At 38.8% G+C, this 24,695-nt stretch overlaps 1 protein-coding gene across 1 annotated transcript in view; it reads right to left on the reverse strand.

Moving 5' to 3' along the window:
• Positions 1-14,778: 14,778 nt before the first annotated feature.
• Positions 14,779-24,695, reverse strand: part of HS2ST1 (heparan sulfate 2-O-sulfotransferase 1) — a 74,535-nt gene continuing 64,618 nt past the window's right edge. Inside the window, exons 4-7 of the mRNA XM_054285605.1 lie at positions 21,753-21,891; positions 18,255-18,352; positions 17,049-17,206; positions 14,779-15,582 (exon numbers count right to left, since the gene is read on the reverse strand). Of these exons, the coding sequence (XP_054141580.1) occupies positions 15,356-15,582; positions 17,049-17,206; positions 18,255-18,352; positions 21,753-21,891 (622 nt within the window). The 3' untranslated portion in view covers positions 14,779-15,355. The remainder of the gene's footprint in view (positions 15,583-17,048; positions 17,207-18,254; positions 18,353-21,752; positions 21,892-24,695) is intronic.

A 24,695-nucleotide genomic window follows, 5' to 3' on the forward strand; every position in this document is an offset into this window, starting at 1 on the left:
ACTACTCAGTATTAAAGTACTTTGCAATTATTAGGATAGCTCCCATTGTGTGGCAGCCTCCAAGGAAAAATGAATCCCAGTTTTTGGAGTGAACAGAAATTCTGACAAACCCTCCCATCAGTCACTGAACATAGGAAGACTCCAGTCCTCTTGAAAAACCTCCTCAGAATTGCTCACCCCACTCCATCAGCTGCAATGCAATACACATTTCACACTGCAGCATCCTTTTCAGTGGCATTTCAGCTGAACAGTCATGCTTATTTAGCAGAAGGGTTATCACTGTTCCTTCACACAATACTATATAGCTCAAAGGTGCCATAAGAAGCTCCAGATACATGCCAAAAAGGTTTGTGAAAATAAACAACGTAAATTTGCTCCTTTAAGTATCATCATGACAAATTTACCGGGAGGCTGGAGAGATAAAATGCAGCACTTTAAATACCTAAACTAATCAATAGAGAGAGCCAAGCACGCAATCCATTTTCTGAGAAGGGCAACCTTTTAAGGTTAATTCTTCATTCATATAAATACAATGCCGGGGTCATTATTTAACTTGAAGCAGAGCCCTTCATTAAACTATAATACTGGGCTCAATTTAGCGCTAAGATGAGCCACCCCAAGCAGCCGCCTTCCTGCAAAGGCAGGCCGAGCGCGGGAAGCCGCCTGAGGGCCGCGCTGAGGCGGCGGAGCTGCGGCGGGGGCGGCGCGCCATGCCCGCTCCTCGGGCGCCATCTCGCGGCGCTTAGGGTTAGGCTCAGGATTAGGGTTAGGCCCTTAGGGTTAGGCTTAGAGTTCGGGTTATGGTTAGGGGTTAGGGTTAGCGTTAGGCCTTTAGGGTCTAAACCTTTTTGAACGTTTCTAGGGATGGCGGTTCTACCACTTCAGAGCCTCACCAAAATTGAATTCAGCAGCTGCTAGTTTATCTGTCCTCAGATTTACCTCAGAACATCATCTGGTTAAAGACTTGGCTTTTTCATTATAAAAGTGATAAAAAGCACAAATGATCTTTGTCATTACCAGCCATGTCACTGCAACTCTGCATCTGCCACCTCCTCACCCGGGCAGGGGGACAGCGAGCAGCCTGCCCACATACACAGCAGCCACTTTGCACAGCGCCTGTGCCCACAGACCTGAGCTCCGCTGCTGCTCGGCACGGACACGGACACTGCTCCTGCTGCAGCTCGGCACAGACACAGACACTGCTCCTGCTGCAGCTCAGCACGGACACAGACACTGCTGCTGCTGCAGCTCAGTACGGACACTGCTCCTGCTGCAGCTCGGCACAGACACAGACACTGCTCCTGCTGCAGCTCAGCACGGACACAGACACTGCTGCTGCTGCAGCTCAGTACGGACACTGCTCCTGCTGCAGCTCGGCACAGACACAGACACTGCTCCTGCTGCAGCTCGGCACGGACACAGACACTGCTGCTGCTGCAGCTCAGCACGGACACTGCTCCTGCTGCTGCTGCAGCTCAGCACGGACACTGCTCCTGCTGCTGCTGCAGCTCAGCACGGACACTGCTGCTGCTGCTGCGGCCTTGGGCGGCTGGCTCCAAGGCCCTGTTGGCAGAGGGGGGTTCTGAGCAGGAAGGCCAGGGCCACATCCCACTCAGACACCACCCTCCAGGGCTCTCTGGCAGCACAGGGCTTCAGTCATTTGTTGGCCAGATCATTCCATATGTTAGTGCTAACAAAAATATTTCCTGTCACACCTTGAGGAAGCCATTGGATCTCATTTTCCCCCTTTATAAACTAGAGCTAAATACTTCTTTTGACTGTATAGTAGTACTGTAAAAATCTGTAAAAAACTGTTTCCATCTCTGAATATCCCTCCTTTTTATCACATTATCTAATTTCTGTCCCCTAATTAATTCAACTGCTACTCCATGACTCTTCGAATATTGCTTGAAGAAGGAAACAAAGCCTCTGTGACTAAACACTTTTCTCTCACCTTTCTCTCAAACATTGTCCACTGTGATCTAAGTGACACTGGGGAGCACTGGTATCATCACCATCTGCTGAAGGTGCAGCACCCAAAGAGGGACAGATAGAATCCCCCTATAGTCCTGGGACAGACACGGCTTTGGCAGCCACTGGCCTGCCACACAGTCAGTGTTCATGCACAGTCAACTTCACAAGAAGGAGAAGGATTAGCAGCACTTCTGGTCAAAGCAAAGGAGATAGCACGAGTTCAAAATGACTTTCCCGTGACCACACAGGAAATCTGCTGTGAGATGGAGGGTATGACCGGAGACTTGTGACCACAGCTCACGCTGGGCACGGCAAGGGGCCACCCCTTCAGCAGGGTTGGAAAGGCACATGCACATGCTTCTGAGACATGGATACAGAGTGAGCTTAATGCCTTTCCTTGGCATAACCCATCTGCAACGTGCTGCAACTGGCCTAAGAGGTGAATTAAAAGTGAACTCTTTCTCAGCACTTGCATTGGATTTCTTTGCTTTAGACTTCATTTCTCATAAGCAGAGCATTATTTAAATCTAGTGAACTGAATTTTAAAATTTTTAAAAATATTTTAAAAATAAATAAATTTTTAAAATAAAATAAATTCTTATGCCTATTAGAAAAAAAACCAACCCAAACATGGAACAGGTGTTCTGCCTTTTGTGAGAGTCATCTGCAACACCCAGCCATGGAGGGTCTGTCCCCTGTGTGTACTGAGCACTGGTGGCAGCCAGCACCAGTTCAGGGCAGGAACTGATTTCACTGGTTTCCCAAAGGTAAGTGCAATAGCACAGATCTCTGCCTAAGACAACAGAGGGCAAACACAGGAGACACACATCTTCAACAAGAAGGCCAAAGGTGGCAGCAGAGCCATGGGACTCTGCTGGGTTGGCAGGGAGGGGATTGCTCATGAGTGTGGGTAATGGCAGCATGTTCCTGGTGAGCACCACAGATGTCACATACCCTGGACACAAAGATTCTTCCATACCCATAAAAATGGAAAAACTTATTTTGAAGGGCAGGGGGAGGGGAGCAGAGATGTAGAAACACATGGGTTCAAACAAAGTTTTATGAGGAGAGCTGGAGTGCACTCAGCCTGTAAAACAGCCCATGGTAGTGTCAGGCCACCACTGGGCAAAGGTACTTCATGATGGTGTATAATCAGGTTTTATGAGAGGGATACCAATGTCAACAGGTGATTGAATGGCTTTTTGCATGATGGACCTTGCCAGGGATCAGCAGGGGGAAGGACAGAGACGGCCATTTACCTTGACATGCTTCTTCCACACAAGCCAAGCTAATTGCACACGTCAAAAGGAAAAGGCAATGCATGGCTTTCATCTGCTCCTGATAACGATCAGATAGGGCTCTTCCTGTCTTCTCCAGCAGCCCTTCCTCCAGCATAGCATGCAGAGGAGGAACAGAATACAGCTTTGAAGGTCAGGTAATGGCCTAATTAAAGCAGAATTCCAACTCCAACGCTGTGGCCCTGCCCTTTTAAAGCACAGCACTGGGTCAGGCTGTCAGTTGTGGTTTAGTGCACTGGTGCTGTTAGCACACCCCTAGTAATATGTTCTTTTGCTTAACGTGGGTCATCTGACAAGGAGGTTTCTAAATAATTGCAGCAAGTGCAAAAAGACACGTGTTAATTTTAAAGCAGTTATTGCCCTGTGAAGGGTGCCTACCCCCAGCCCTGCTGGAGATGGGGAGAGTTTTCAGAGGCCATGAGAGCAGGTCTCCCCTTCAAAAACCAAAGCACAGAGTGGGTAGTCAGGGATGGGGAGGTTGCTACAGAGGCATTTGCAGCAATTGGCAGAGTTTAAATCTGTTACTTGCCTAGAGTTCCAAAAAAGTGTGCAGTGGATCTGCAAGTATAGAAAGCCCTGGGAGCTCTGCTCTCTAAAACAGATATGATGTTCTACCCCTCAATTTGCACAGGCATGTATTTATGGCCCACTGGTATTTCTTTGGAGTGTAGGGGGAAGTAATATTCCTTTTGACAGCATTACTGCATGGCAAGGGCACAGGTGCTCCTGGGCTTGTTTTCAGTTAGACACAGGCCTGAATGTATAGTGAAAAGGTTTTTTTGGCATGATCTCAATCCAATATCCTCATGCTTTCATTTTGTATGACTAGTCCTTGCTACAGCAGGGAAAGATGCTTTCCTTTTCAAAATGAAGTAAAATAACCTCTTTTTACCCTGTTAAATATTAATGGAGCTTGGGCAAGAAGGATGTCAGTCTGGGGGTCAAAGTGTTCTATATAATATGCTGCCTTCTGTGTCTCCCCAATTCCTTCCACCAGCTGCATACTTCACCACAAGGCTAGCCCAAGACAGGGCTCTGAAACACCACCATTCCCAACAGCTTCAGCTGTCCAAAAGGATCAGATCACCTTCTCTGATCTTTTTCGCCTTGTTTTTTAAAGTAGTTAATATAGCAGGCAAACGAAGAAGGTATTTGTGACATTTCTTTTCAAATCTTCAGAAGCAAGAATCAGACCTGGGGTGAGAAAAGCAGTGCAATTGCTGCTCTGTAATCCACTAACACTACCAGCACAGACAGCTTTTCCTGTTCTCTTTTCCAAATCAGTCAAAGTTGTTGCAACTTTGAGTACATAGTTGTATGTTGCTTTATTTCTCACTTCAGAGCCTAGGATTAATTCTGGCATCCCAAATAACAATATCTTGTTTCCTGATACAGCCAACAACAGCAAGTTTGATTCATAACCCATGAGCAGTGCTGCAAATACAGTGCTCCCCTGACACCTACACCTGTTTTTTGACCCTTCATGGTGCCTGAAACATGACAGGCAAGTACAAAAATGAAATTCTGTATTAAGACATAAATTATTACTTATTATATTAAAACGCTAGAGGTTAGCACACATTAATTGGGAACATTAGTCATGCCAAGGTAGAAAGTTCTACAGGAAGAAGATTAACGAACAGACAGGAGCAGCCTGTGCAGGGCTCAGGAGGTCTGAATTCCTGGCTCCTCCACAATGTTCTTGCCTAGCTGGAGGCAATTCACATATATCAACACCAGTGCTATATTTGCAGATACCACACTCTTGGCTTAGGACTGCAGTGAAAAACCCAATCCTGCTGTTATCTCAGCACACATCAGTATCAAAACAGCTCAGCAGGCAGACCCACCAGGTCTTCATTCCTCCAAACTGTTCCAGGCTGCTGTAGCTGACAGCTGGCAGCAGAGAGGGGAATCCAGGGAGCCATTCCCCGCTGGGCACAGGACAGCCGTGCCCAGGCACCAGCCTGCCATGCTGCAGCTGGGTGAGGCTGCACACAGGCAGCAGCAGCCATCAGAAGATGCAGCTTCTCAGACAGGTAAGCCCACCAGAGTTTCAGTGCCTTACTTCTGACACAGGACAACAGCACCAGATTTTCTAACCAAAACATTGTAAAGGATAAGGGGACTTTATTCAGTACTACCCAGTAATAAACAGATATTCTGGCAGTCACACAGCAATACCTCTGACCAACACAGGCTTCCTTTGGGTCTGCAGCACTACTGCATTGTGTGCCAATAAAAACATTTCTGTGCAGTAATACTAACACAGCTCCTTATCTAATTGATCTACAAAGAACAAGCATCTATACTGCCCCAAAATAGGTGAAGAAAGTGCTTACCTGATGGAGGGACTTCTCTCTGCTGGACAGATGATGATAACAGGTGCCCAGAGATGAGTGGGGAGATGTGCCAGATGCAGCAATTCACCTCTGGCACCTGTGTTTGTCTACTTGCTTTGCACGTGCAGGGTGAAACATCTGTCTCTGATGAGTAACTGTGGGGAAGTTACTTAAACTTCTCAGTTATGCTCTGTGTCATCTAAAAGACTGGAAAATCATAATTCCCAAAACCAATATCCCACAACTAACCTTTCTCCTGCCCTTCAACAGACAAGTCTTCAGCTAGCAGTCAGTTTCTATCATCTCTTGGATATTCTTCCCAGGAATTAGAGACACCAACAAATGCTAATAAATCTCATTATTTGATGCATTTATTGAGAGTTGATGCATCAGCGGATGAAGCCTAGAAACCAATCCGCAGAACCCTAAGAAACTAAAACCCCTCCTCATCTGAAAGGACATTCAGAGAGTGGAATCCTATTAATTTTGAAGTGATGTGGGTAAGGATTTGTACCAGCTTTAGGCAGGGTGAAAATTTGGCTTTGTTTTTAATTTACATTGCTTAAACTTTGTTTCTCAAAAATCCTTTAAGATTCTATTAGTGGCCTGTTTTTTGTGGTAGCAACATCACATGAAAACTGGCTATTTATTCCTTGAGGGTTCCCCCTGCCCCCACATGATTTGGGAAGAACAGCTGTATAGGGTTTTTTGATTTATATGGAAAGAGGAAACCACCCTGGGCAAAAAAGTCTACAGTCAGCAGAAGCAGCACTTTGTCTTCAAAGACTTAGACACAAGGCTCCCAAATGATTAATGTTTCTAACTCACATTTTTCTTGCAGATGTGATTACAGAAGAGAGTACGAAGAGGAAATGATTTTTTAAAAATTTTTAGAAATGTATGTGTGTATTTTCACAACAAGGCATGAAACAACAGAAACCAATTTTCTGGCTGGTTTTAGAAGAATAAAGTCAACAATTACAAACTCAGATGCCAGAGCGTTGCAATGTTAATACCTTGTCACAAAACTAGGTATTATGCTTTCCTAGAAAGTTACAATACTTGCTCAACCTGAAAGAAAACAACCTATGAACAATTTATTACTTAACTACATGTTAACATAAATAGCTAAAGTCAGGCTCCACACTTGAAAAATTGACAAATACTGTCAAGTGTCACAACATTTAGCTTGCATTGCTTTTGGTTACGTAGTGTCACAGACTTGAAGACATTTTAGAACATCCAGTATAGCTGTGGTACCTAGATCCCATTTCCTAGTCTTCTGCAGTACCTTTGGAACTAGACGGGAAGACTTCCAGTCTTGAATCATTATTTGAATTTGGATAAACAAAATGAGATTGGCATGGAAGAGAGTCTATTTTGGATTTTAAACACACCTTTTTCATGCCTATGATAAAGGACAAGAGAGTTTAAATTACCACACGCACAAATCAGACATGAAACGATGCAATTAATTTGAACAATCATCTGTGAACATCTAGGATAAACCATGATGACATCAGGGTTTCTCCCTCCTCTCTCACTCACAAGGTACACAATTGCCTTGGAAAACGTTGTTGTCAAAGGAGCAACAAGCTTTAGGATCTTTAATTGCAGAAAGCTCTTTTAAACTTGTTTCCTAGGTACCTGAACTGAGTACAGCCCCAACTGTACTCAGATGCTGAGAGACACAAAGAAGCTGGGATTTGAAAGCACATTCACGCATCTGCCGGTGCCTCTGACTACTTACAAGGTTTTCAACCTTGTCTTCAAAAGCTGCCTTTGGCCTTGTAATTCACTCTTCATTTTTCTTGAACATTCTTGGGTGGGTGAGTTGGGGAGGAGGCAGTATAGAACCAAAGATAGACGTAAGCTTACTGCAAAGCTTTGCTCAATAAAACCTGTTGATTGCAGCCTAATTCTCATCTTGTCAGGCACTTTTCCTGCACAAAGTTTAAAAAAAGAAAAACATCCCCCCCAGGTTAAGTATCCTTGCCAGATACATGGGGTAGATGTATGCAAAGTGTCCTAGGTGCTGTCAGCAGCACACACATGAGAGCTAATGCAGCACAACACACCAGTGCTGCCCCCACACAGGACAGGGACCTCCACTGCCACCAGACTCTCAAAGGTGACCCTGAGTAAACACCCAGTTTGATAAACTCCATACTGGGGTGTGATCTCATGTCCCACAACAATACCTGCAAGATAAGACTTGTCCTTTGGAAGGCTTGTGGAGGAACAAAAACTAGCACACTATCTCATAGAGCCAGCTGAGAAAAGGGAGAGACTGAACACAGATGTCATACACTCATACATATTTTTCCACACACTAGGGGGTAAAAAAATAAAAGGACACTGACAAAGAATGTTTGCTGGTGTGGGGAGGGCACTGACATGTTCCTGTTTTTCTCTGTTTTAAGGGGAAAACTCCCTGCTTGCCTTACAAAAAAACCCTCAAAAACCTTGTTGAAAAGTTTTGTGGAAAACATTTACAGCCATTTTTGCTGACAGTAAAACTCATGTTTCTAACCATCTCTCTGAAGTAGCCTTTAGTATTAACAGATGTCTTGTTGGATTCTGCCTGAGCCAGTGAACTCATTCTGAATGGACACCAAAAAAAAATGCAGCATTTTTGCTCCACATAATCTGAATATTAAGTTGCTTTCTCCCAGATTTTATGGATTTGACTTCTATCATGCAATTATTATTTTATCTTCAAGAAGCAATATTCTCAGATGCAGAGCACATGAGCCTACCAGTCAATGTAATTTACTTTTCCAGATCTATAGCTTAGCTGTCAGTAGCACTGGAGCAAAGTGTGGGAAGTAGGTACATGGTCTGGGCTATAAATAGGAGACATTTCATTTGGCGGTGTACAGGCCTTGCTTATAATAGCAGCAGCCTCGATGGCTGCAGCTTTAAGTTCATTAATTCAGTCAGGAGAAGGCACTGAAGATCCAAAGCAGATAATTAGGCCAGAGACAGCCATCATAGCTGTTAATTTAAGCAATTACTGCAATATATAGTGGTTTGTATTTCTGCCTGTACTTTCCTGTGTTCTTTACAGACTGTCTTCACAGCTATAAATACACCCTCCTTCCATATTGACTGTTTGCATGGTGTTTGTCCATATTTACACCCATTGTTACACACTGCTGGGAGGCAGTCCTGACAAAGCCAGCCCGTAACTGCACTAGTCTCTAGCATTCCTTCTCTTCTTGCCAATTCTCTAAGTCATATAACATTTTTAAAGTTATTAAGTTCTAAATAAAGGAGATTAAGGATTCCAAATTCTATTCTGTGCTAAAAACAGCAATCAATAATTGTCAAGACTGTAATAGTGCCTTTAGGCCCTCTAGGCCATTATTCTCTACACTAGCTTTTCTCTTTTCTTGGTAAAGAGACAGCTTATAATATTTTCCAGTAACTGCTGCATCAAACTCAGAGTTCTGGTAGAGTTAGAGCATTCAAATCATCATACCAAATTAGGTATGTTTCTCTTTCAAAACAGAACAAGGTTTTTCATTATTAATAAATAATGGAACTATGTTTGAAATAACACATACATTTATACAGCATAGTAGTGAATTATTTCTTAAAACATCAGAGGAATGCAATACCTGTATAGTTGAACGATAACCACAATTCCCATGAATCACCATTTTAATCTATTTTGTTCCCAAATTAAACTTTTTTTTTCAATAGGAAGATTATTCTCTGTGCAATTATTTTGACAGTCATATTTATTACGAAAGGTTAATGTCTGTGCATAGCAAATGTGAGAATGGATTCAGGATCAGCCTTGTAAGTGTGCAGGAAAGGGGCAGAGAATGTTTATCACAGTATTTTCCATTTTTATAAGGATGCAGTTGGTTATTATGACAAGGTTAAAGGTCTCAAAGCCTTCATTTTTAGGCCACAGGTGTTCTTTGTAGAGGTTTTTTAATAAAGAAAATTATTAGTCCTTTAAATTAGCTCTTATTGAAAGTTACCACATCTGTGTTATGTGGTAATGAAGCTGGGGGAGGAGGTCATAGCAGGGGACTTGTGCTTGAAGAAAACATCTGGGTAGTGCCTTGACATTCACTAGCAACTTTTTTTATTTTATTAAAAAGTAAGGAAATTATACTGAAATCAATTGCAAGATGCAAACAATAAATAAAATGAAAATACAGGCTCTGAAAAAAAAAACTGGTTGGAACAAAAATCCCCTTTTCCTTCTATTGCTCCCCTCCCAAGAATTCCAACTGCTGAGATTAATTACATGGGCAAATGAATGGCAGTATCAGTTCAAAAATGGTTCAACCAGTACCTACCACATACACTAGTCATCCTGTCTTTCAGAGGAGGAGCTACTGTCATTTTAAATAAAGCTTTTTGTTGTATTGCAACTTATTTTGGCTGTCATTCTATTTTACTACATCATTTCAGAAACAGGTTACAGTGACCTTAGGAAGTCCTCTAAATAGGCATTTTTTTCCTCCACTTCCCCCAGCTGATAAAAGCAGAGAGACTTTGTTTCCTGTGCACAATCACACCCTGCACTTCCATTCACAGGAGCAAGGAAAAGTCTATTTTCAACAAAAGGGGGATTTAAAAGCCATCAAAATCCTCAAGTGGAAGTTGCAGAATAATTCCATGATGGTTTTTAATTGTCAAGGCTGATAACTACATATTTAGGAACTCCTGCATTGACTCCTGACCCCTTGGCAGGGTCAGACAATGTCCAGCTCCATAGCACACACAGCCAGGGATGTTTATAGGGCAGTGGTTACAGTAGGCCTCAGAATCCTAAACAGCAGCATACCTATGCTCACTGAATTTTCTTGTTCTAAGTCCTTGCTTACAAATGCAAATGACATTTCTAGTCTACTCAAGTTCTTTACACCACTCTCAGCACTGCAGTAACTGAGGCTGTGCCCATACCACAGCAATTGGTTGGTCATTTGTTTCCTCAGGTAGGGAAGCACAAAGGTATAAATCCTCTGTTTTAATGCCAGTTTTCTGTTCTTACAAATCTTGGCTTTAATCTCAAGAACTTTCCATTGACACCTTCAAGCAAGTGTATAACCCCTGCAAACTTAAAACTTTATGTGGTCACAAAGCCCATCCAAGTTCTAAGGGCCTCTAAATATATTTGGTTATAGCTGTATGAAATTATTACAGAAGAGCTACACTCCAGCTTGTCTCTCCCCTCCAAAATCACAATAGCTGCCAACAAAGTTCACAATACTGTAAAACAACATGCTCCAGAAAAAAAGCATTCAGTGTGAATGTGACATGCAAATATTAAGACAGGACACCAGACTTCTTTTCTTTCCCCTTCCCAATGGGTGTTTTATTTTATAGCATTTGCATTAGGTAATCAACTGAAACACTTAAACAACAGAAAGCTGGCAGCACAGTGAGGAAAAATTGAGATTATTTCTCAAACAAATAGCTGTGACAAAATTGTTTCAAGTTGGAATAGTATTGCACAAATGAATCAATTTACGGAGGGTGAGTGGGAGCAAGCATCTTCAACATGGATTGTGAGAAAAAAGGCACTATTCAGCTGTGTGTGTGTGTTTAAAAATAAAAAGGTCATGAAGCACAATCCATGTTTTTCAAAATTACATTCAGTACTGCTTTAGAAATGCTCACAAACCTGTCTCTTTTGCAGAAGCTATGGAAAGCTGCTGATGTAAGTATCAGACAGTACAAGTGTACGAACATTTATAATTATGCTCCAGATAAGTCTCAGGAAGAGAGGCTCTTTCTATAAATACTGCTGCAAAGGTTACACAGTTGCATAGGCTTACAGTAAAGGATGCATCCATCCAACTAAGCAGCCTTAAACTTTCTTTAAGTTCAATCTCTAGTAGTCATAAAAAATGCTCTAATTTTGAAGAGCTAGATTGGCAGTGCACTTGAATCAGGCTTTTCCATTGACTCCTTAAGCAGCACAGCTCAGACAGTATCATCCACACACCTTTTTGTAACATACACCTTTAAGTATACATATACACATTAAGCCAGGTAAGCTTAATGGAAAATTTTAACATAAGTGTGAAAAAAAATAACTGAATTTTTCCCAGTATAAGATAGAATTACTCTGAGATCATCAATAAGCAAAAGTTTATTCTGGTAATGTAAAAATAGCTAGGTATCTTCAGAAAAACTAAATACCCAGAAAAGGCATTTCAAATGATCAGGGTGGGCTGGTTCTCCATATCCTACATTGTATAGCTATACATTTTAAAGTGTGTTTAAAAATGAAGCCATGATCAGCATAACAATAAAAGAGAGACTGCTAGAAAATCCACCCAGAACAAGCAGGAATGTGCACAGAGGACATTCTGCATCCTAGCCTTGGGTTTGCTTATAGATGCATTAACAAAATAAAAGTGAAATTCTTGTTGTGTGGCTGCAGAATTATTAAGGGAAGGAGCTAAAAGCACTGCTGCTCTCCCACCAGCACTGCCCAGAGTATCACAAGTGCCCCAGGCATGCTGTGGGCTGGCTGTGTAGTCACCTGCACAGCAGGACCTCGTGCCTCAGGCTGACATCAGGAGTTTCAACAGGGCTAGAGTTGTGCACAAAGTCTGGGTGGCACTTTTGTAGAGAAAGTACAGAACAGTGTCACAAAATCTACTCTCAAGTGTATGTAGATATATGAGCATTTCAGCACCTTTCAAATGAACTTAGCCCTGCAAAAAGCCAATCTCACTCCTCTACAGAGAGTCCAGTGACTCCACTTAAAAGATCTGTGTTCAGGAGGCTGCATAATAGTTTACTGATCATACAACCTGCAAAAACAAAACGTCACATATTGCTGCTTTCCTCTAAGAGTCATTAAGGGAAAATACATGAAATAAATAACATTTATATACCGTCAATTTTTTTTAATGGCAACAACTTGGATTGTTTCTGTTTTCTAAACAGAAAACAAATAGAATAGATTATTAAAAATCTGTAAAGCTCCTTTTCCTAAACTGTCTTTTAGGAAACCCAATTTGATAGTTGTAAATTCAAATAATTCTAAGTTCACAGTTGTCCTTAATGGTTGCACTAGATATAAAAGCAGACAGTCTTGGTTCCTTCTGTGTTCTACAGATGATCAAATTTTCTGAGTATACCTGAAATGAGTACCGCTCCAATTGTTGGCACTTCTAAAAAATGTTCCTAAAATTCTTGTTTGTCTCAACCATCACAGTTCACAGCAAAGAACAGGAAATTATATCTGATTAAATAAAATGTGTTATCTTACATGAACTATGAAAAATATATTGCTCTTTTAAAAGTAAAAAAAAATTGCATTGTTCTATTGGTTTTGTTATCGGAGACTCATAATTAAGAAATTCTAAATCCTGGAAGGAAAAAAAAGAAACATAACTTTCAAAACTGCTTACAGAATAGAAGTTGTTTCTGTAGACCCTACTGAAATCAGCAGAAGTTTTGTCTATTGCTTTCTTGTCAATAGAGAAGCATTTGTACACACCTACTTAGATGAATATTTTGCTTTTTCTCTTAGCAAGCTCTTCAGCTCTGTTAGAGGTGCTCTGCTGAAAATTCTGAAGGAGATTCAAGAAGATAAACTAATCTGAATTAGAACAACATAGTAAAAAATCTAACATAAAACTATCACTGAGCGGAAATCTTTCCTGGGACTATAAATATTTATTTTACTTTAAAAAAAAGTGTCTGCTTTTAAATGAAAACTTTCAGATCTCCATTAACTACTTTTTGTGCATGACTCCTCAGTTCCTTTCATTAGCTAGGAAACATGTCTTCATGTGTGACCTAACACATCCTATATCCAAACATGTTGGCATTATTATTATGTCAACAGGCAAGAACAAGAACAGGAAGTCTTATGCATGGTTCATGCTATATAAATGGTAACTTACGAGAAGGAACTTCCCTGATTATTTGGGAAGAACAAAGAGAGATCTATTTTTAAAATCAGAAGGGAAAAATCTAAGAAAACAAAGAAACTGCAAGATGTACTTGATAGTCTCTTGTTATCCTCTCTGTAATTGGGCTGTTGCTTTTGGCTGCAGACATCCAGTTCACAGACCATTTTCCATTTCCTTTGTTTTCATTACAAGAACAAGCTGGTTAAAGAAACTCCACTTGGTAATTTTAAACTAAACCTTCAGCATCATACCGTAAGAATTTAAACCTTTCCCACCATTCCTTTCTTTGTCTCCTCAGTGCCTTCCCAATCAAATCCTGTGAAAAGCACTTTTAAGAAAAGGCAGGTGGAAGCTGTGTAAATACTTGTATCTTTAAGAAAATTCAATAGGAAAAATTGTTGCAGTGCTCCATGGCCATTTGCTATAATGCAGTGGCCCCAAACATCTGTTCTCAAATTTCAATTTACTTCATTTGCCAGGTGTTTCACATTGTTAATAATTGCAACTCACAAATTTACAACAGTCACGTAAGGCAGTTACATAAATACAATTATGTCAATCAAGTTCACTGCACCTTTCCCAACCAGACTGCATATGACAATTTTCTTCTTGTTCTCTTACCCTAATAAAAGGATGAAGACTACTTTTCTGAAAAGACAATCCCTGCAAAACATTCTGGTATTGAAGTCAGAGAGGTCACTGAAGTGCATTTCAGCAATGTCCAACAGTTAACTCAACCAGGAAGTAGATGTGATGTTTTTCACTTCACACATAACAGAACCGGTGCAAAAAAACCCACTTTAAACTAATTACTTTAAACCTTTTGGTCCAAATACATAAAATAAGCAGTATTTACAGCATTTTACTCCTTTTGTAAATGCAATGCTTTAAAACACGTTATAAAGCACCTCAGTAAAAATATTCTACAGATAAAAGTATTGAAGTAGTAGGAAAACCCTAGCCATACCACAGCTCACTAGTAGAGTCATAATATGGATTCACCAATACCTCAGTTTACAATTATTACAAAGAATCCATGGAGAAACGTACTGAATTTACAATTTTTATACCACTGTGTAAGGATCAACTAGAACTGCAGACAATACCAAATTTCTTTGTAGTTTTCCCAACCTCAGCCAGTGGCGGTGGTGATAAAAAAAAACAACCAAACAAAACAAAACAAAAAAACAAACAACCCCACTGCTCTGATTCTTTAACTTTTTACAATATTAATGTGAAAATGACATTTTTAACACCAATGAATATTTGTAATTTTTTAATAAAACCACATATATAAATATGCCAATTCCAGCAGCAGCATTTCTCAGCAGAACATGATTAACCATCCCAATTAATATCATGTGACATGATTCACTAAAACAAAGCACAGATGTCAACCAGTTATTAGGGCTACTCATACTGTATACAACAGAAATTTCCATGGTGAAAGCTGGGGAAAAATTATTTCCTCTTCACAGAAGTATAAATGAAAATAAATTGCTCTGAAAATTAAAAAGAGCATCAACAGAAGTGGTTTTTTGATTGTTTACATTTTCAAATAAAACTGCCTTGTATTAATTGCTCCAAATTACATTGTAGATTTCTTCAGGTTAAGGATATTGACTCCCACTGAAAATATTAGTTAGATAAAAGAAATGAAGCCTTTGCTTCTGGATTACCAACACAGCTATATCCAAAGCCCTGGAGGTGATCCACAACCCACTTTTCTCGTACAAAGAAATGTCTTGGAGGTCTACAAGCAATCTAATTTCCATGGCTGAGGACTAAGATGATGATGTGGCCAAAGATTTAGGTCCATAAATCTAATAGTATAGGATTCTTAGTTTGATTTAGGGTAAATCTTTTCATAGAAAAAGTTTTGAGCCAGAATATACAATTCTCCATCTTTTTCCCGAACTGCATGTGCTCTGACAAACTGAAATTGCTCCAGTGCAAATTCATAGAACTCATTCTCCATTTTCCAGATTTCAGACTGCTGTAGCTTGGCAATAGTTTCTTTTGTGGGAAGTTTTTTCTCAGTTGTTTTTCTAAGATGCGACTTCTTTCCTAAATGCAAAATGAAAGCAATAACTTCACTTTCAAGTTCACGTGCTCAAAAAATGTTTACAGTCCTTTGTTATTTACAGAGTTTTTATATTCTCAGTGTGTTGATAAACTGCATTAGAAGGAGCAGGCTTTAATCCAAAATTTATTAACACAACATGCAGAGTTGGAACCTGCAGCCTCTCTCACTTAATGTTTATGAATTTTGCATCCATTCTTTCAATTATTCCTGTTTGCTCTAATAAACCCAGGGAATGAACATTCATTTAAAGAGTAAGATTACTCCATATAATCTACCTGGAGCAAAACTGGTCTTTCAAAATTAATTATTTATCTGCTAATCTGGTATCAAATGTTAAGAATTTTAGAAACTGCAGAGACTTCTTTCATAGAATCATAGAAATTTTTATGTTGGAAAAGACATTTAAGGTCATCGAGTCCAACCACAAACCTAACACTGCCATGTCCCCAAGTGCCACACCTACACATCTTTTAAATACCTCCACCACTTCTACACATATTTTAAATATCTCCAGGGAAGGTTATATTCAACTCAGACTACCAAAAACCTCCCGGTTCTGGTGTAGCTCTCTCTAGCTCTCCATAAAAGAGAAAAAAAATCTTGTTTTCGCATGATTTCAATTGTCTATTTCTAATCAAAATATAATCTCTACTAATAGCATTTAAACCATTATTCTCCCATCTAAATAGGATACTATAGTCTTATCATAAATGATACATAAGCCATATCCCTGTTGCAGAGTTTCTGAGACAAAGAAGACCAAAATGATGACCAGATTTTCCCCAAGGAGTGCTGTTGCTTTCTAATTAACTTGTTAATACTACATATCTAGGCTCTGTACATCAGATCCTCTTCTCCCTCTATTTGCAGCTAGGAGCCCTGCTAAGATAGATCTTCTCTTCATCATAAATTGAATGGCCAGCTCCTAGAAACTGAGCTACTTCTCGTAGCTAGGAGCCCAGGAAGATAAACATCTACTTGGGTCTCTGCATCCCTCAGGCTTTATTGCTCAGCCAACCAGGCTGCACTGAGCACAGTTAATTCCAGCAGGGCTTCTGAGGAAATGGAAATCTGCCACATCAGCTACTTTAAAAAGCTGAAGCCACTGTAAAACTTTAAAAAAAATATTCTGTTACAAACATATCACAATGTTACATGCAGTATACCTACACATCTACCTTTACCCCAGCCTTAAATATTTATAATTAGTGTAAGGCAGAAAGATACTTGGACTAGCATCACCCCTGAGAGAAAGAGAGAGAGAAAGAGAGAGAGGGAGAAAGAACTGAGAATCTTTGAAAAGGAGTTTGTTTCTTATACAGGAACATCATCCAGCTGAGAGGCAAACCTGGCAGAGACTCAAACTATTCACCTAGATCTAAACAATTTACACTGAAAAAGGCAGAAAGTGGTTGAAAACTCCATGAAATCAGCTATTTAATAATACCTGTCCGGTACAGTTCTGTAGCACCCCTGAAGAACCGGGGCAGAGCTGCCTCCAATAACATGATAAAGTCTTCAAGCTCTTCAGTAACTCCCACTAGGAAGTATTCATTAATCAGATTGTATTTGGCTTGTTCCAAAGCCCATCTGCTTCCCACATTCCTAAAATGACAGAGAACAATTATATTAAGTTCTGATGTCAGCCTTAGTCCCTAGATGGAGATTACTTCACAACAGGACATTTGTATAGGCAAGACTTATTCCAAGTTATAACCATTGCTAACTTCATTTCCCTTTGCAGTTCCTCTCATTTGTGTTCTCACCTAAAAATGTGACTCCTCTACTTATAAAATAATCTAAACAAAAATACCCAGTGTGTGTATATGATTAATGCCTCTATTCAAGCAATTTTTTGGGGATTTACACTGTCTCAATATTAATACTCTGTCTCTACTTTCACATTAGATACCAGAAATCTGGCAAGAGCATACCTTCCCTTTTGCATCTTCTTTCTTTCTCTGCTTCTCCACATGGCCAGAGAGTAGACAGTTCTGAACAACAGGCACTGAAAGAGGAGCTCCCAAGTGGCCATTTACTTTGCTTATGTTTGAATGAACAAAACCTTTGACAAACAATTGCCCTTGCTATCACACAATCTTTCAAAAACTCAGTGAGGTTTCTTTTGGTTTTTTTTGCTTAAGAGTTTTTTAAAGTCTTTGCCATTACTATAAAATATTTTGCATTGACAGATGGACACTATTTGCTTTTGTTTCAGTTTCTGCTAAGTAGCATTGACTACTGGATATCTGGTAAATGTTTAAAAAGATAAATTTATCCTGATCTCAATTATTGTGTATTCCCCAGGAACTTTAGGAACTTGAACTAAAATATATCCATTCCAAAAGAAGGATTCTGTAGTCTGACATAAGAGAAAAATGTCAAGACTTTAAATCTGCGAAAATTATTTTTAAAATTGAAAACATGTTTTCCCTCATAGCACTGCTGATACAGTATTGTAACATACTGCTAGTTTAAAGAACTGCAAAACTGTTTCAGCAAATCCACCTTTAACAGAAAGCACTCAACTATCCACTGCTTCACTCTGTTCAGTCCCTCACACTTTTATCAACTGGACTACATACTGAAATTTGTTAAAGTTTAGATTTCAGCACTGATGTACTTGATGAACAAGCTACATTCATCTCCCTACCAGCATTCTGAGCTGTGGCCACAGAAGAATGGAATTTGAAGCCAAAGTTTCTCTGGAGCACAGTCGGAACCTCCAGCTGCCACACATTCATCAAAGGTCTGGAACAAAGACAAAATTGAGCTGAGCTTTAAAATCTCATCTATGTATCTAACATCTCAAACAGAAAAACACATATATGATGTTTTAGAAAAAAAAAGTCAAGCCTTGCTTTCACAGTGTTATCAGGATGATCTACTGTCTCAGCTAAACAGTACTTGGACAGTCCTTTATGGTTACAAGTAATGAACAATTGATCTTACCTGATACATTGATATACCTTTGATATAACTTTAGCAAAGGCTATTTGTCAAAACTAGCAAAAATAGTCAATAACTGTTGGTATAATTATTTTCCCCTATAAAAGAAGTCACTAAAGATACAGTATCAAATGCCATGAGGAATTGTGTGATCCTGCAACAGCTGGGTCTTTTTTAACACAGAACATTGTGCATTTTGTCTTTTAGATTAAACAAGCTTCTATTACATTTGAATAATGAGAAATAATTGCCATTTCAGAGGCTAATTTTGTTCTGGCAATCAGAAGAACCAAAAAGAAGTTGCTCACAGCATAACAGAATATTCCATACAATATTGCTCTTGATGTGGATACCCTGCTGTAGTAACAGAGTTTCAACTGCAATAACACAGTTACAATAGGAACTCCATTAGCACTGCAGGGAATTTGTAAATGCTTTACATGTCACCATAAAGGAAATATTTGTGGTATTTCTAATCAAGATATAAGGCCTGTATCTAGGATATATTAAAAAATAATAGATCCCATGGACAACTTTTTAGATTGCTTCTTCAGTCTAATTACAAGTTTCTGTTCAAAGCAACTATGTAAAAACACATTTGTGTAATTATTTGGAGTTAAGAAAAAGGACAACATGATTTGCTTTTATTTTGAGGTGAAGTTTATAAGATAATCTGAAAAAATTATTGATACTATGCCAAAGCAGGGAGTAAACTGTGGTGCCTTGGTTCACATTGAACTCTGAGTTTAAAATAGCTTGTACCTGTCACACACCATAGATAAAAATGCAGCTTTAAGTGGGAAAACAAGACATTGGTATGCTTTCCCTAGCATAGTTCTCTAGGGAAATTCTGCACTGATCTATTGTTAAACGCACCTCCTAAATTATGAATGTTTATACTAAAAATGAACTGGCATCTGTGCAAAGAAAGATTTCTTTGCTTATACCTGCAGGTTATTTTACAGTTAATAAGCAAGAGGAAGCAAGCCATTTTCTAAGTAAGCTGAAATAGGACAGACTTCCTTCCACACTTCCTCTAATACACCTACCTTGGCTGTTCCATCCAGAGATTCATTATAAGAAACCCTTGCCTCTACAGATTCTGCATTTGGAGCCAAGCTAACTATGACTGGAAGCACAGAGAGACTGAAAACAACCAAGTTTAGAATTCTTTTATATAGATGCCATGGTATGGACTAGGAGGGGACAGAGTATAAAAATACATTGAGATTCCTTCCCACTAATAAAGGAACAATTAAGTTTCACTAGAGGTAATTTTTGATCTTCCGTACTTTTCAACTCTAGAGCTTTTCATTAATCTACTGTAACACATACTAGAATAAAGACACTGCAATTGGCTCAATCCATTTTTGAGCTTGTTGAATTTTATAACTAATGTATGCAAAATTTACACCATCTATACATGGACAGTTCTCCAGAGACACTCTGGAAAAATAGTACTACCTGATTTACATGAAAGAAGCCAGAAGTTTGATACAGTAAATGAATTTCACTTCAAATGAACTTGAAATGCTTACAGAACATGTTAAGTCTGTACAACAACTAAGTCTCTCAAACCAAAAGAAAGTGGTATCATAGTGACAAAATGTAAAAAGCCCCTTCAATAGAAAAACATCAAATTAATAATGCAATGCATTGCAAGCATTATAAACAGAAATGCATATGACCTTTTTCCCAGCAAATCAAAGCTTACAGTGCAGTCCGGCAAGCAGCAACAGTAAGGATTTTTGGCATGTCTCCCAGTGACTACCTAACCACGTTGTTTGGATTATAATTCAAAATTAAAATAAGCACTTACATTTTACTCTTTTTGGTAAGTTTTATGTCCTAGAAACAGCTCAGACTTAGCAGCATGTTCAGCTTTTCAAGTGACTGATCTCAAGCAGGAAAGAGGAAGACAGTCTACAAAAGATGAGATCTTACCTCTCTTTTTTTAAAATGCCATTATGATATCATATCACATCACCTGTTCATCTGTTTAGCCAGTTCTATAAAGACAATTTTTAATCTTAATTTCAATTTATTCTTGAAGCTTTTCTCTTTCTATGCTGCTGTGCTTCAGGATACCTGGACAAACTGAAATGCAGTAACTGAAGATGGCGCTAAAGCCTAAATAACAGAGGACCACTTAGTTCCCAACTGGAAAAAAAAAGAGGAATGGTTTGCTCCAAATATTTAAGAAGCACTATTTGGATGGGGACAGCACACAAAATCATTACTCACAATTATTAGTTGTTATGGTGTTTATAGACTAAGCTGTATATTTTGTGTGACTTTTGCTTGTTTTTTCAGTGTCTCTTGGTACCCACACAGCACTACACTAAATTGTCAACATTACAGAAAAACAGCATCAGCTTAAGAAAATATAATCACTGAAAATGTATAAAGTCTTTGGCTCTATAAAGTACAAAAACGCATTACATTTTATAGGATTCCACACTATTCAAGCTACAGTTTTGTAAACCATACTCATGTATTTTACACCCTGCTTTTCTCCCAATATAAGAAAAATCAAAACCAACATGTCCAGAAAGGTCATACTGCAAACCATGACAGTGGATGTACAGATTCTTTCTGGAACAAATCCATTATGAAGTCTAAATGACGTTGCCATCCCGAAACTGTATTAGTAGTCAATGTTTGAATGTGCTAACCTGAACTTGTCTACAGCCACCTAAGACACGAGGAGGAAGTACAGAAATTTATGTGTCATACTCCACAGTTTCCAAAAAGACATTGCAGTGTTTACATTTTTAAAAAATAGAATAAATTGGGTTGCTAATTATATGAAAATAATCAACAAAGCCAAAGCATCAGCAGTTTTACAGCTTTTGCTGAAAAAATATGTCTCAGTCTTCAACAAGAAAAGATGTAGCTTTCTTACACAGGAGGATAAATCTAATCTGGTAATTATAATTCTGGATACCTAATAACAATTAAAAAAACTATTTTATTTAATTTTTTAACAAATTGCAACATACAGTGAATTTATAAGGGTACAGAGAACCTACTGATGTCATGCTCTGCTCCAGTATGGACAGGAAACGGAGAATATAACTTTCAAAGCCATCACTATCAACAAGGCTGATAAAATAACAATTTGGCTTTGATCAGGGCATTTTTTAAATTGTCTTCACATTGATTTTAGTAAGTTCAGCATATATTTTTAGGTGTACCTTACCTTTTTATCCCCCTGCTTTCGCCTCCGTAGCCCTGGTCTGTAATCATCTCCAAAGCGCAGAAAGTAATAATAAGAAACTAGGCGTTCTATAGGGTCTCTTATGACATTTATGTAAATTGGTTTCTTTTTAACACCAAATCTAAAGTAAAAGAGGAAAAAACATCTTTCAAAGGACAAATCAAAGCTTCTCATCTAACATGTAAAAGCCTGTCTTTATTGCTACAACTGAAATCCATACACAGAATACATGACACTGGGAGGAAGCTTAATGATCACTTCTCTTCGTCTCATATCCAGTGCACTACATGGATGCAAAAATAAGTTCAATTTCAGTCTGCCTAAGATGATGATTTTAGGGGTTTATTAGTAAAGAAACAAACAAAACAGACATATTGTCACACAAATAGATACTAAAAATGTTTACACAACCATCCTGACTCTAGAAATGCCTTAACTAGTTTAGCAGCCACATACATGTTTATAATAAGTGCAAGGAAGTTTGATATCGAGTTCCTGCCCTTGTGAACTGGGCTTTGCAATGCTGTGAGTGGTTTTCCTGGCAGGTCTCCAGCTGCCAGAGACATTAACTCTAATAGCAGGAAGACAGAGCTCAGAGCCCATCCATAGCCTGGGTTGAATGCATACAGCTATGCTTATTAAATATAAGTCTAAGATAGCATCTGTAACCATATTAACTTTTCTATCTAAAGATATTAAATTTTTCCATAGACATTTACTCGAAGCAAATTTTGATGCACTCCACTACAAACAGAAGCCTGATGAAATGAGGTGGTAATCTCATATGACACAGAAGAAAAATTTAAATCACCAAACTGTTATGTGCAAATGCTACCTTTCAGTGATCTATGTTCAAGTCAGCTTTTACAATACATTTCTCAGTTTTATTTTCTTTCCCATTTGAGATATTTCAAATATTAAAGAGTTTATATCACAGTGGAAATTGCAAGTGTGTCAAGTGCCCTGAAGTAAAGCTAGAAGCTGGAAAAAAAAGTTCTCTTCTGTTCCTATGCAAACTGGGAAAGCGTTCTCCATCAAAAGAGGGCCATTCATGCCTAGCTTGGCTAAGGCAGAGAACTCACAGTGTTATGATGCAGTACCATGATTTTTAAAGGGGTAAATTTTACTACCAGATACTGTGCATATGAGGAATGTTAAGTTGAAAAACTGAAGAACAGAAATGTAGCAAAAGTCAGAGAAAGGAGGAAGTTAGAAAAAAACCCAATTAACAGGCATTGCTTTTGCCAAAAACAAGCACTACAGACACAGAAATTGTTAAAGGCTACAGAAAGAGCAATTGATTCTCCAGTACTGCCAGTAGAGTACCAATGATTCAGACTGGAGCACTCTAAGGCAGAACTGCTGACATCTGTCTGCATGCCAGCTCTGGCTTCCCACAGTCTGCAGAGGAGAGAGGGTGTGAATATTTCAACCATTCTGATGCCAAGTCCAGGCTTTGAACTTCACCCTCTTTAAGCTCCACTGAAGTGCATGAGACATGCAGGTGTCCCCTTCCACAGACTGCTGCAAGTGCTGAGGAAGCTGAAACAAACCATTTCCACAGAGCAGCAGACTCAGCCCACGAACAGCACATATCTGTGGGTTAAATGCAGATGTCCAAGCCCTCAGAAATGCTTGTGCTGCATTGTACAGTCGCCTGCATTTGCACACGAGCTTGAAGAACTAGTTTCAGTTACAGTAATATAAACCTACCAGTAACATAATTATTACTGTAACCTTATTAATAAGGATAATGAATTGGCAATTGCGTTGTCAAAGAACTTTTTTTCCCAACTATTTACCAGAGAAAATAGAGAATAAATGGATAAGAAATTTTAAAAACAAAAAGAAAAGGGAAAAAACTTTAACTTTTATTAGCATAATTTCTACATGGATGGATTACAATAACCTCTCCTCAGTACTGTGAGTTATCAATGGAATCCAGTACTTTAATTTTCAGCATATTTTAAGAGGTACTTCTGATATTTGACAGTGGACCTAAGTCTGATGTCCATGGATAAGGAAGCACTGAGTCTTCTGAAATATTTTACACTTCTTAACTACAAGAATGTTCATTACAAGAACATACCTCACAGCCTTAAAGGTGTGGGCCTTGCCAAGCACAACCATCGTATTCAAGATATTATTTTAATAATGAAAACCCAAAGTATGAGAAAGCAAGCTGTTGTGGGGAAAAAAAAAATCACTCAGGTGAAAGGATAACAAACAACAAAGACAAGGATAACACAGTCCTGGAGGGAAGATGCAGATGAAAGAAATTGTGAAATTGCTTAGATGCTTTCTAGATGTAAAATATTCTAGTTTTAAGAGTTCCAGTATCTGAGAATGTTTTCAGCTTTATGAACTAATGTATAAAATAACATTCAGCTTTGCTGCACCAGAAAGCCGTTACTCAGTTCAAGCGTTTATTAATGTTGAAGCATTTTGATTTTAAAAAGGCAGAAAGGAAACTAATAAATTTTGATGTATTTTATTTGATTGACTGATTTGTCAGTAACTTTTTTTTGCCTGTTACTTCTTGTAAACTTGGTGACACTGGTTATTTTCAGCTACTACTGTAGCTTTTAGCATTTTCTGATAATGTACTGTATTGGGAATCTGCACAGGTCTCACTTCCCCATCTCATTCTTTGTAATAAAAAGTCCAAATTAAAAATCAGAGTACATGACAGAATGAGTAATTAAAAGGAATGACTAAACAAAAGGAATTATTACATACAAAAAAGAATTTAAATAAATACTTTAATGCACAGAAACATAGAAACACTGAGTGACCATCAGCAAGAGGTAAAAGTAGCGGTTACTATCATTTGTGCAGTCAAATGTAATGAGATCTGAAAATGCCACTTTCAATTTTAAATAATTTTCCACATGCTCCAAGTGCAAGATGAAGCACTGCCTAGTA

Source organism: Melozone crissalis, unplaced genomic scaffold (genome assembly GCF_028551555.1).
Source record: "Melozone crissalis strain CALT ecotype California unplaced genomic scaffold, PUWL_Pcris_2 ptg000045l_1, whole genome shotgun sequence".
Lineage (NCBI taxonomy): Eukaryota > Metazoa > Chordata > Aves > Passeriformes > Passerellidae > Melozone > Melozone crissalis.